Consider the following 12878-nt stretch of genomic DNA (forward strand, 5'->3'; position numbering starts at 1 on the left):
GAAGGCAATTCCTTGACATTGGGAAGTCATAAAAGTGCATAATTCATTGTCTCCTGCAGGTGACACATGGAGGCAGGGGAAGGGGAGAATCACCTCGTGAGTACTAGAGTCCATGGGCAGCTTCAGAGCACAACCTCAGGAATTCTGCACAGCTCTGAGGACCCCAGGGTTGAGCACTCTTTAATTTCAGTAGAATATTCTCTATGGATTCTGGGTGAGCAGCAAGGATTCCTCTTTCTTGTGTCAGCTTCTCTGACTCTCATACCCCAGGACATTACAGGGAGGATTAGATGTCTGTTTTCTCACCTAGAAAATTCCCAATTGGAACGCCATTAGGGGCTTGTGTGTTGATGTATGAATCCAATGGAAACCATAACCAAATTCCCCATGTCTAACAAAGGCTTTCATTGATTTCAGGGGAGCATAATCATGTCTGTTTCTCTTGGGCTGAGGAGGAACAACTAGCGGGGGTACAGAGGATCCTCTTTGGCTCTTTCTACCAAAATCTCCCAGTGACCCTCAGAGCCTGGTGCCTCTGGGCAGTGCCCTCAGCAGGTGGAGGCAGCAGGAGGAGCAGCTGGGGCAGCCCAGCCTCCCACTTCTGCTCCCTGGGAGGTTTTTGTCATGGCCTGTCTTACTGTGGGAGGGGAACCATTATACTGCTGACAGTAATAAGTGGCAAAATCTTCAGGCTCCAGGCTGCTGATGGTGAGAGTGAAATCTGTGCCAGATCCACTGCCACTGAACCTCGAGGGAACCCCAGATTCCAAAATGTTTGCATGATAGATGAGGAGTTTAGGAGCTTGCCCTGGTTTCTGTTGGTACCAGGCTAAACCTATGCCAATGCTCTGACTGGCCCTGCAGGTGATGGTGACTCTGTCTCCTAGAGATGCAGACAAGGAGGAGGTAGGCTGTGTCATCTGGATGTCACATCTCACACCTAACATTGAAAACATATGAACAAACAAAAATTATTCATATTAAAAGGCACTTCTTTGTTTGGCCAGCAACCCTAAAAACAGTAGGCTGATTAACTCCTCAGTGCTGTCCCTCCTTACCTGGGAGCCAGAGGAGCAGGAGCACCAGGAGCTTTGCAGGGGCCCTCATGGCCATGCTGTGTCCTGTCTCAGACTGACTCCTTCACAAGATGTGACCAGCATATTAAGAAGTCCTCAGGGCAGTGGGCTGTGCTGTGGGCACATGCAAATCAGGAGAGCTGGGCAGGGCTGGGCACAGCTGCAGGGCGGGCTCCTGCCAGTCACTCAGCACAGGTCTAGGGTGCCCAAGTGTCTCTAGAATAAACAGATCACCATGGACTTGGCAGTGGATAATGTGTTTTGGGTGACAAATGACAGCATCCTCCTTGTGCCCTGAGTGTAGAGTATTACTTGATCTCTGGAAGGTGGCCATGTGCTTTCGTGGTCTCCATTTCATCCTGACAGGGTCTGTCAGTCAGGACAGAAATCCATTAACTGCAATTAAGTTAAATGAGGGTTGCTTGAGCCCCCACAGATATTAGTGAGATGAGACCAGCTCCTCTTTGGTCCATTTCCCTTGTGCCCTTTCTATGAATGAGAAAATCAAAGTAAATATGGGGGAGGGTCACAATTTATAAGAATGAGCAGGATCTGGCCTCACTTACTCTGCTTCTCATCTCCAGCTAAGCAAGAGATTGTCCATGAATGCTGTGTCCTTCTACATACATCCAAGGCATCCAAGGTCAGGAAGTGTCTCTGTCCACCAGAGGAATAAGAGTGAACTTCTTGTCTCTGCTTGTGATTATATCTATATCCACATGTAATCTTCCTTGGATTCACAGATTACAGCTCCTCCTCTGTATTATATAGTAATCAAATCAAAGTCTTCAGAAGGGGAGGTTCCCTCTCTTCAATGCTCCTCATTGACACCCTTGAATCTACAAAGTTCCTAAAAACTGCATATTCTAATCTTGTTCATCTCCTAGTTCAGAATGGAGCAGAGTTATTAATGGCTGCCCTCAGGGCCCCTGGATTTAGGCATGGTAAAGTGATAAAGAAGCAGGTAAGCAAGTGAAAAAGAGTTCAGCAGGGATTGAAGGGAAATGTGGGTTCTGCAGGTTGTCCCCACTCCTCCCAACACACCCACACACCTGCAGCACTCTGACCACTAATTGGCCATCTCCAACTTTATACCCCATAGATTGTCCCCATAACCATGCCTGGACTCTGATCCTTATATAGGAACCTCATCCCTCTGAGTACTCTGCCCTTTCCTCTTTCTTGGGTGCCCACAGTGAGTCAAAGGCACAACTAACCCCAATTAGTGGCACCCTCAGGACAAATGAGACTGCACTCACACATGTTTCTCCCTCACCGTGCTTGAGTCCTGCAGACCTAAAACAGCCATTAGAATTGAGTTCTTTAAGGAACTACTAGATACTTGGTGATGACAGAAATGCACACTTAGTAATCACAGGACATTCAAGGGCATCAACGAGCACTTGGGAGAGGAAGGACCTCCATCTCTGAAGATAGTGACTGGAGTTATGGGACTATAGTGAGTAGAAGCATGAACCTGAGCATCCAGGGGCAGCAGGCATGGATATGTGTAATCATGAGCAGCTAGGACAGAAGCTCATAGTGCTCAGATGGGAAGGGAGAAATCCCTGATCTTGGATGGTCTTGGTGGAAGCAGTGGGACCAAGCCTTCAGAGATGAGGAAGAAAGATGCTTAGCTGTACATGATAGCTGAGTCAGGTAGGTGACACTCTTCAAAATAGATTGTGGCTCCCCATGTTTTCCTATTGCTTCCCTGTATGAACCACAGTTTCAGGGAATCAGAGTAAAGAGGAAGCTGCCCTGACCTCAGTGATATGCATGGGTACCAAGAAAAGGAGCTAGAACACTCATGCATATGGTGGAATTGTGTCCTAATGAACAGTTCCTGTCATAGATGGAATCTAGCAAGCTCAGAATGTGCTGAAGCTAGAGGAGATGGAACCTACAGGCCATGCAGAGGGGGCAAGACTGAGGCTGTTTTTTGCCCCCCCCAAAAAAAAAAATAGAAAATACTCTGTGAGAAATATGTGATACCCTGGGAAATGGGCAGACACTGAATTTCTGCTGAATGAGTGAGAAGAGCTAGTCCAGCATCTGTGCCAAGCCCTGCCAAGCCCTGCGGAATTGCATGTGCCCAGAGTACAGACCCACTCCCTGAGGACTTCTTCTTTGTGTGGTCACAGTCTGTGAAGAAGCCAGTTTCAGTCAGGACATTGCATGGACATAAGGGTGTCCATATGACTCCTGTGGACCCTGCTACTTTTATTTTAAAGCAGGTGCCGCAGTCTGGCTGGGCACAAATCACAAGCCACTGAAGCAGGAAAAACCTTTATTTCTGAACTCTACCAGCACACTCCACACATGCTCCCCGGGAACTCTTCCAAACGCCACCCATGCGGCTCCTCCAGGAACACACCACACGGAATCCCTCCTCCAGCACGTCCCCAACCAATGAGAACTCTTCAGGAATCCCCGCAAGAGCTCAACTGGAACTCAACGGGAACTCCATGAGAACTCAAAAGTCATCATATTAATGGCTCGCTGGCGTCACCTCTCAACCACTACTTCTGGCAAAAATGCCATGCATCATCCCAACTTGGCTGTGGCCCTCAACAAGCAGGAAGTTTCAACACTTGGGGATTTACCCAGCACAGTGTGGTCCGGTGTACTTGGTCTATAAACACATTCTCTCATAACAAGGTTCAGCATGAGGATATTGGTTTTTATGTTTTCAATCTCAGATGCCAGATGTGACATCCAGATGACACAGTCTTCATAAATGGAAGAAGAATTTAGTAGGAATTCTCCATAAATGGAGGTAAACAATTGTAGATCCAATGGTGTCAATGAGGAATTTTGGCATAGAGGGGACTTCTCTTACTGAAGACATTGATCTGATTACTAAAGAATACAGAGGAGGATCTATAGTCTGTAAATCCAAGGAACAACAAATATGGATATAGATAATCACAATCCAGGTCTACAGCTTAAGGAGACCGAATCACAATGTCCCACCAGGCAAGTCAGAGCCTTAGTTATTGACACTGATATCAACAGGAAACAGGGAATGCTCCAATTTCCTGATGTATTCTGGAGACATTTTCCAATATGAGGTCCCATCCAGGGTCAGGGGCAGAGGATCCAAAACAGATTTAACATCCAGCATTAGCAGCTTGGAGCCTGAAGATGTTGCCACTTATTACTGTCATCAGCAGTTTGCTGCCCAAAGTGACACAGGCCATGACATCAACGTCCCTGAAAAATGTAAGGCTAGGATACCCCAGCTGCTCCTTCTGCTGCCTCCACCTGCTGAGGGCACTGCTCAGAGGCAGCCAGGCTCTGAAGCACATTGTCTGGAAGGGGAGAGGGTAGCTCTTTGTGTATTCACCATCTTTCCTTCCCCTCAGCTCCATTGGAGAAAACAAGAGTGTTTCTCCCCTTATTTCCTAAATGACACAGAGTAGTGAAGGTTGGGAGTCCACATAGTGGTATCACATGCAATTTATACAGCTAACAGATACTCAAAGCAGAACTGGCTTTAATACAGGGATTGAAGTTCCCACTACAGACATTAATTGTATTAGCAGGTCTGGTTGTTAGGGATATTGGTCTTAGAAATTGGGGATTCTCTGTTTCTCCCCATAATCCTGAACTCATCTGTCAGTGTAGGTAAAGACTGCCTAATTCTGTATTCTCAGAGTGCTTTAGGGAACTCCAGACTGGAGGTCATTCTCTTAGCCTCCTATACCTCATAACCTGGTCATTCTGCTGATATCTCCTCTGTCTATAAAAACTGCCTAATTTGGGCTGGGCACGGTAGCACATGCTTGTAATCCCAGTGGCTGGCTTGGGAGGCTGAGGCAGGAGGATTGTGTGTTCAAAGCAGCCTCAAGAAAAAGCAAGGTGCTAAGCATATCAGTGAGACCCTGTCTCTAAATAAAATACAAAAATAGGGCTGGGGATGTGGCTCAGTGGTTGAGTGTTCCTGAGTTCACTCCTGGCACACACACACACACACACACACACACACAAAGACTGCCTAATTTTGTATTCTCAGAGTCTTCCAGAGAGGTCCAAACTGCAGATGGTCCTCTCAGTCTCCTGTACCTCTTCACCTGGTGATTCCACTGATATCTCCTCTGTCTATGTCTTTGACAATAGGTGCTTGTGGGTGTAGAATTATTCACTTTGGTGTCTGAATCATACAAGTGCCCCAGTTGAGCAATTGTATAGGAACACATAATAGAAAAATGGATTCTGTGATCTGTGCTCCCCAAGGTGATGGTGATCATGGACAGCTGACAACAGACAACAGGACCCTCTTATAGCCACTATTATCCCTACTCTCATTATGTTTCCACAAAGGGATTGATTCATAATATGTGGAGATGATATTTCAAGTATTATCTATGGATCTGAGATCAGGGGGAAATTTCACAGAGTAAACTGAAAATGATGAAAATAATTCAGTATGCAAAAATAATTCTTATTTTTACAGTGGGATTAGCAAAAGCTAAGGCAAAAGCATGGAGCCCATTAAAGAGAAACAAGTATGTGCTACAACAAAACTTTCCCTGAAGAGACAAATGACTTGTAATTCAAAGTAGGCCAGCAGGTGGCAGCACCAGACACATTGAGATTATTGAAATGGAAAGCAGCTGACTGTCTTGCACACCTAGGAGGAACAGCTGTCTTTAACAAAGTGCAGGTGTGCTCATCAGCTTCCCACCACTGTGAGCAAACACCTCCACACAGCACCTTATGGGTAAAAGACTGATCTTGATTCTTGGTTTCATGCCACAGACATGGCACCTTGGCTGGGGTCTGTGTGCCAAAGACCGTGGCACCCCATGACAGGGCTTCTGTGGCATGGCAGAGCTGCTCACCTCAGGAAGCCAGGAAAAGGGGATAGAGAAAACAAGAGGGAGAGAGAGGTGTCAAGGACAGGCACACCTTCCTGTCATGCCTCAGTCGCTTTTCAGGGACTGTCATAGGGAGACACATCTCCTTGGTCTCATTGGCTCAGATAGTAAAGATGTGTCTTCTCAATGTTCTGCAGGCTGAAGATCCAAAGTCAAGAGGCAGCAGATGACCCCTCTGTCATCGGCTGTCTTCCTAGGGCTCCATTCTTGTCTGCCTCACAGGCTTCTCCTTGTGGCCTGAGAGGGATGGAGAGAGCTCCCAGGACAGAGAGCTCCCTGGTTGTCTATTCAGAAGGACATGGTTCCTGTGGGATCAGCCTCACCTGGATGACCTGGTTTAACCTCCATTCCTTCTTATAGACAACTTCTGCATACACACCAACAATAGGTGAGGCATCAACATATGAATGGGGGGGGGGCAGTTTTACTAATTCTAAAGAAGTGGCCTTAGTGACTATGTGGAGGGTTGCAAAGGCAGGGCTGGGCATCCAGTCTCAGAGCACCAACATAGAGAGCTTTGTCCCACACCTCAGACCCCAGGCAGGTCCTCCAAATATTCCTGGCCACTCAGAGTCCCCATTCAAGCCTGTGGATCTCCCTGTAGGTAAAGGACAATATCACTCTATTACTTACCTAGCATTTTCAAGAGCAAGCTTCTCTTTGCAAATTGTGGTCTGTTCTGACCCCTACTGGTTTATTATTAGTATTGCATCTTACAGGGTCAGAAATGGTACAAAGGTGGCTTCCTGGAGTCCCTTCTCTCTTCATGATGGAGCTCATTCTATTTCTTCAGTCACCAGAGCGATTCTGCAGAGAAGAGAAAATGATCCCTCCTCTGATGCAGAGTCATCTTGAGGGCACAAGATCAACAGACAATTTCATGGTCAGAAAAGGAAATAGTCCTAGGGCAGTAGAACACATCTGGACACTGTGATCCAGGTGAGATGCCACAGGTGTGGATTTACTAAGATTCCTGAGGGCTGCAGTGCGTACTGTCAGAGGTGGCTGGAACCATGTTATCCTGGTCTAGATCTATCCATGAAGCCCCATTCCCATCATCCCAGGAGCCTTCCAGAGCCTACCCTAGGCCACAACAGCTACACCAACTGGGGGAAGGACCTCATGCCACCCAGTAGATGAGGAGATTTGTGTTCTGAGCTGCAGCACCACGAAAGACCTTGTGAATCTTTTAGACTAACACTGGCCAATAGAATCTCCTGCCATGATGAAGAGATCTATATCTGTGTTGACCCATATGGCAGCTGTTAGCCACACATCGCCTGTGAGATGAAGCATGGGAAAGAACCAAGTGCAAAGGAAATGTTCATTTTAAAATTTAACTGAATCTGAGTTTATAGAGTCACTGTGGCTAGTTGCTCCACATGAGACAGCACAGTTATAAAAGCAGCATCAGCACAATCTCTGTGGCCACCAGAATGGTAATTGAAAGGCACACAGTCTTCCTTATCCCATGGCAAGAGTGATGGACAGTGGCATCCTCAGCCTCCAAGCTTCCTCTGTAAGACAGACTTTAAAAGGTGATATCCTGTCACTCTGTTATCTTTTTCTGCTGTGGTGATTTCTAAAGATTTTTGTTCCTTTGAATGGCTCACATTTCCCTGCTCCTTTGTGTGCATTGCCATCTTCTGTTGAACTGCAGACTTTGAATTAAATGTTCACCTGCCCCAGTCTTTTAATTCTGATGTGGAACTCCTTCACTGATGATTTAAGGCTTGGGGTCTGCCTGGGTAAAGGCTTTGATCTTTCCTGGACACACAGGTGCCTGAGTATGTGCTTCCCCTCCCCATTTCCCCAGAATCAATGGCAGTTTATAAATGATCCGGTTACCTGAGGGTTCCTGGAAGCTTCTTTAGGGCCTGGGTGTGCTGTGTGTTTCCTGATCCTTTTTCCTTCATGCAATGGTCACACACTGTGGCACCCACCACAGCTGTACATAGTTCTCTCACCTGAGACCTGAGCCCTGCACTTGTCCCTGTCTGAGTTCTGAGTCATGTGATAGAGCAGTCTACCAGGCAGCCCACAGACAAGGCAGAAAGTCACAAGTAAGTGCTGCTCTGTTCCCATTGGGCCATGGGAGGGATCAGAGAATTGGGCCCTTTGTTCTCTATCCTGCCTCTTCCTGCAGGGATGGGGTAGGGAAAAGTGCACAAAGGTCCAGGTGATTCCTGCTGAAACTCAGGTGGTCTTTTCTTGACCAGGCTTTCACTTTTATGTTTCAGAAGAATTTGGTGTGTAATCAGAATTTTTATCGGGTTTTCCCATTTAGTTTTCAGTTTTCTTAATTTATATCATTTTTATGTTTCAATAGGGAAAAAAATTCCCAGAAATCCTTAATTAAATAGTGTTACTCTGACCCTTTTGTGAATTAAAAAAGCTATTTATTGATGAAATTAATTTAATTTTTTTTTAAAAAAATATATTTAATGAGACCCTTCTTTTCAATTTGAAGGATTGAGTATTCTAACTGCAATATTTTCTTTACATTACACTGACAAATTATTTACTTTAACTTTAGTTGTATTCTTGATGGAATATGTTAAGTTGGAAGTCTAAACCTTAAGCACAGTATATTTTCCTAAGTAGGATAATTTGTTAATGTAGTTCAATTTTTTTTTTTTAATTTCTGTTATGCAACATTAACACACTTGTTCATAGATCACTATAGTTAGTAGAACACAATTTGAAACAGATAAAATGAAGCGTTATGTCCCTGCCCTCACCCTGGGATATGGAGCCCTCCCTGTCAGTCATGTGAGCTCGGCTTCAATCATCATCATTTCTTTAGGCTTTTCTTTATTTTCACCATTTGTTTCCATGTAGCATACAGGTTTTTCTGTCTCTAGAATTAGATGTTTAAAACTCAGTACAAAAGCTGGAACCCATACATTATATTCAGTTTACAAAATGAACTTACACTTTCCCTTAGGATGTAGCAGGCCTCAGCAGACCATCAGAATCACTGCACTAAGGACAGAAGAAAATAACCATAGATACTCACTTTAACTGAAGCTTATCATGCCAATCAGAAGCCTTGCAAGAAATGAAAAGGAGACCTATAACTCCTGAGACAGATTAGGACTTTTAGGTGAGCTGAAGTTCATAGATTTTTTTTGTTTCCTCTTTAACATCATGAGTGTCCCCAGCACTCTGGTGTGGCCCTAGCAGAGGGGCTGCCCTAGGGAAAAGGACCTGACTGGGCTTTGGGAGTTGCCTTGAGCTGTGAGGTTGATTGACATAGCTGAGTACTCAACTGCAGGCTGAGTTTCTCCTGTGGGCATTAGCTAAGGTCAGGGGGGGGGGCGCAAAAGTGGCCAGATACCAAGTTCTTGTGGGGCCTCCTCTCCTGCAATTTTGCACTGACCATCTCTGTGTGTATCTGGGACATGGCCTTGGACTCCTGTATGTCTGCTCATCTTCCCAGCTCAGCTTTGCCTCCTAGTAAAACCTCCTTTTCATATTGTCCCTGTGGTCCCTCCTGAGTGCACATTCTCTCTGGACTCAACCCCAGGTCTATCTTGTAAAAAGGGTCACCTGGTGGGAACTCTCCCCTGCCCCAATGGGTGGACTAGGATTGTGTGATGTGAGAGAAGCACATTTGGACAGGAGCTTCACTAACCCTTGAGTCACTGGGCCCCTGGAGAGTACATGACACACCACAATTTCATGAGGCTTGCAGTGGTGAAGTACAACCTTGAGGGCCCGGCAGGGTCTGTGACATTTGAGATTCTCTCTGAGAAAGAGAAGAGATTCCATCTAGCTGCCTAGGTAAGGACGAACCCCAGCAGTGTGCACTGTTGTGTGCTGAACAATACTTGACGTTTACCACCACCCCCCTTCACCTTCTCATTCAGTGCCATGGCCCTAAGAGTTATAGTATTTTTCTCCATTTGAGCAAGTATTGGCTTACAGATTCTTACACTCACCCATAGTTTTTGGAATGTGGCATCTATTTTAAGTTCTGAAATTCTTTCACATTTGGCTCATTATTTAAAAATATGTCCATGGATTTATACCACACCCTTTTTATTTCAGAACCCATGACTGACTCTGGTCAAAGGTATCGACATGAGGCCTCCCCGGGAGAGTGGTGTAAAATGCTGAGCCCAACCCTGAGCTGGAGAGGGACATGGGCCAGAGATAAAGGAAGTACAAAGAAGGGTGATGAAGAGGAATTCATCACAGCCCTGCTCAAGTCCAGCCATGTGCAGATGAGGTTTACACCAGAATAAATGCTATAGAAACCACATAGTTTGTGTTGCCACAAACCACCTGATTCTGTGCCTGGTACTGGTGAAGGCACCTGATGGGAGAAAGCCCCAGTGTGAGCTGTCATTAAGCTCCCCTTCCATCATTTTGGGTTAACCAGAGGCTCCCAAAGACCCTTCACACTCCCTCCTGCTCCTGCCCTGCCCCTCTGACAAGGTCTTAAAAAGAGCTTGAGCTCTAAGCTAGGTTCATGGTCCAGAGACTATGACTACTCTCTGTGCCCCTGAGATCCCAGGATCTTTCTCTCCAACAGACAGAGAATCTGCAGTGCCTCTCCCCTGAAAACAGCACATGTGGCCGCTGGGCCCAGCCGGGAGGTTTGTGGGGTTTTATACCATAATTTTTATATTTAATTTTTATAGCTTGCACACTGAAATAACACCAGCCTCCTCAGCCCCCACTCTCCTGAGGTCCAGCACGAAATCTGCCCCTGACCCTCTGCCATTGAAGTTGCCTGAGACCCAGAGTCAACTGGAAGCCCAAAAGATCAGAAGCCACATAGACTCTCTTGCCTTCTGCAAGAATCAATGTATCCATCTGTTTGTAGATGGTTCTGTGTGGACTTGCAGGAGGTAGATGGGTGAGAGGCAGGAGGGAGGAGCCTGGGTCATCACAGTAGCACCTGAGTGTCCTCAAATGAGAGAGAAATGGAAGGGTATGCTACTATTATGGGCCATGTTCATGATTTCTATCCCAACCTTAATCTCAGGCTACTGTGGGGTGTGTGTGTTTGTGTGTTTCTGGGTGTGATTGTGTGTGAGTGTGTCTGTGAGTATGTGTGAGTGTGTGTGCATTTGTGTGTCTGTGTGTCTGTATGTGGCTTTGTCTGTGTGTGTGTATGTCTGTGTGTATGTCTATGTGTGTGTGCGAGTGTTTTTGAATGTGTGTCTCTGTGTCTGTGTGTGTGTGAGTGTGTGTATGTGTGTCTGTGTCTGTGCGTGAGGCTGCGTGTGTCTCTGTGTGTGTCTGTGTGTGTTTGTGTGCGTGTGTCTCTGTGAGTGTGAGTGTGTGTGAGTCTGTGCACATGTGTGTGTCTGTGTGTTGTGTGTCTGTATGTGTGTGTATGTCTGTGTGTATGTCTATGTGTGTGTGTGAGTGTTTGTGAATGTGTGTCTCTTTGTGTGTGTGTGAGTGTGTGTGTATGTGTGTCTGAGTCTGTGCGTGAGGCTGTGTGTGTGTGTGTCTGTGTGTGGCCTGTGTGTGTTTGTGTGTGTGTGTCTATGTGAGTGTGAGTGTGTGTGTGAGTCTGTGCACATGTGTGTGTCTGTGTGTTATGTGTCTGTATGTGTGTGTGTTTCTGTGTGTGTATGTCTGTGTGTGTGTCTATGTGTGTGTGTGAGTGATTGTGTATGTGTGTGTCTGTGTGTATCTGTGTGTGTGAGTACGTATGAGTGTGTGTCTCTGTGTGTGGCTGTGTGTGTGAGTCTGTGTATGTGTGTGTGTGTCTGTGTGTGTATGAGTGTCTGTGTGTATGTGCCCTAGCAGTGGTAACCACACACCTAAGGGTCCCACCCCAGCAGGCCTGCTCTCCCTGGACCCCACCTGCTCTCACCTGATGGGCAGGGGCTGCTCTTTCACTGCTGGGCTCCCCTAACCCCACCTGTCTGAGATCAATGCAGGAGGATCCTGAGGTGAAGGCCTCAGAGCCCACCCCTGGATGGGCTGTACTGCTGGGAGGAGAGCAGGTGGGCAGAGCAGCTTGGAGCTTCACAGACACACCTGCCACACACATGGTTGTGTCTCCTGACCTTGGCACACACAGGCCCAGGGTGAGGGGGTTAGGGCTGCAAGTAGCCTGAACCTGCTCCTCCTGCCTCCTGATCCTAGTCCATGGCAAAGATCAGACCTTGGCTTAAGCAGCCATGATGGCTTCTGTTATATCCAGGTGACACTATGACATCTCAGTGAGGAAGGAAGGGACTGGATTCCATGATTCTCAGCCTCAGTCTGACCAGGAGGCTGTGGATACAGGTCACATCTCCCTGTGCAGGTCACATTCCCTATGCCCCATTATGCTTCCTGGACTTTTGCTGGCCACCTCCTGGATCACCTGAAGCTCCATGCTGACACCTGCTGAACTGACCTACCAGCTGTCACCAGTGACAATGTTATCAGGAGGACCATTCCTGAAACTCTTCCAGAATTGACACATTTTCCAGTCACTTTCTGAAAATGCGTAGATAGATTACTATTAGCCATTGATCACCAGAATCTATAGTCCTAGCCTCAAAAATGGGACCCTTTCTTCACAATTAGTCCCTTGTTCTATGGTATCTGATGACCATGTGTTCATCATTTCACTCAGTTTAATGGAAGAGTGACCATGACAAACTTTTGGGTCAAGAACTTTTTACCAGAAAACCAAAGTGAGCAGATAGAAGTTCTCAAGGTGCTCCATGGGCACAATAGAGAGGGTGGTGATGATCCCACCATTCTGAAGAGCTAACATTCTATGTCTGGGAGAAATAGAATCATACAGGGTCAGTGTTGCTGAGCCTTTTCCACACTAGGCAGCACAGAGAATCAACCTCATGGGGCCCAGGGCCAGCACAGCTTGATTTGTGTGGGTTTCTCTTTGTTAACACCACTGCACCTGCGTTTATGATAATATCATGGTCAAGTGCACTAGGTT

General features: G+C 46.5%; 1 gene segment (V, D, J or C); it reads right to left on the bottom strand.

Moving 5' to 3' along the window:
- Nucleotides 1-409: 409 nt before the first annotated feature.
- Nucleotides 410-1122, bottom strand: LOC131424850 (immunoglobulin kappa variable 1D-13-like). The segment is given in 2 exon segments: nucleotides 410-883; nucleotides 1059-1122. Coding segments are annotated over 2 exon segments (390 nt in total).
- Between the last annotated feature and the right edge of the window lie 11756 nt (nucleotides 1123-12878).

This window comes from Marmota monax, unplaced genomic scaffold (genome assembly GCF_021218885.2).
Source record: "Marmota monax isolate L192 unplaced genomic scaffold, Marmota_monax_Labrador192_F-V1.1 WCK01_AAM20220418_F8-fsc00330, whole genome shotgun sequence".
Classification (NCBI taxonomy): Eukaryota; Metazoa; Chordata; class Mammalia; order Rodentia; family Sciuridae; genus Marmota; species Marmota monax.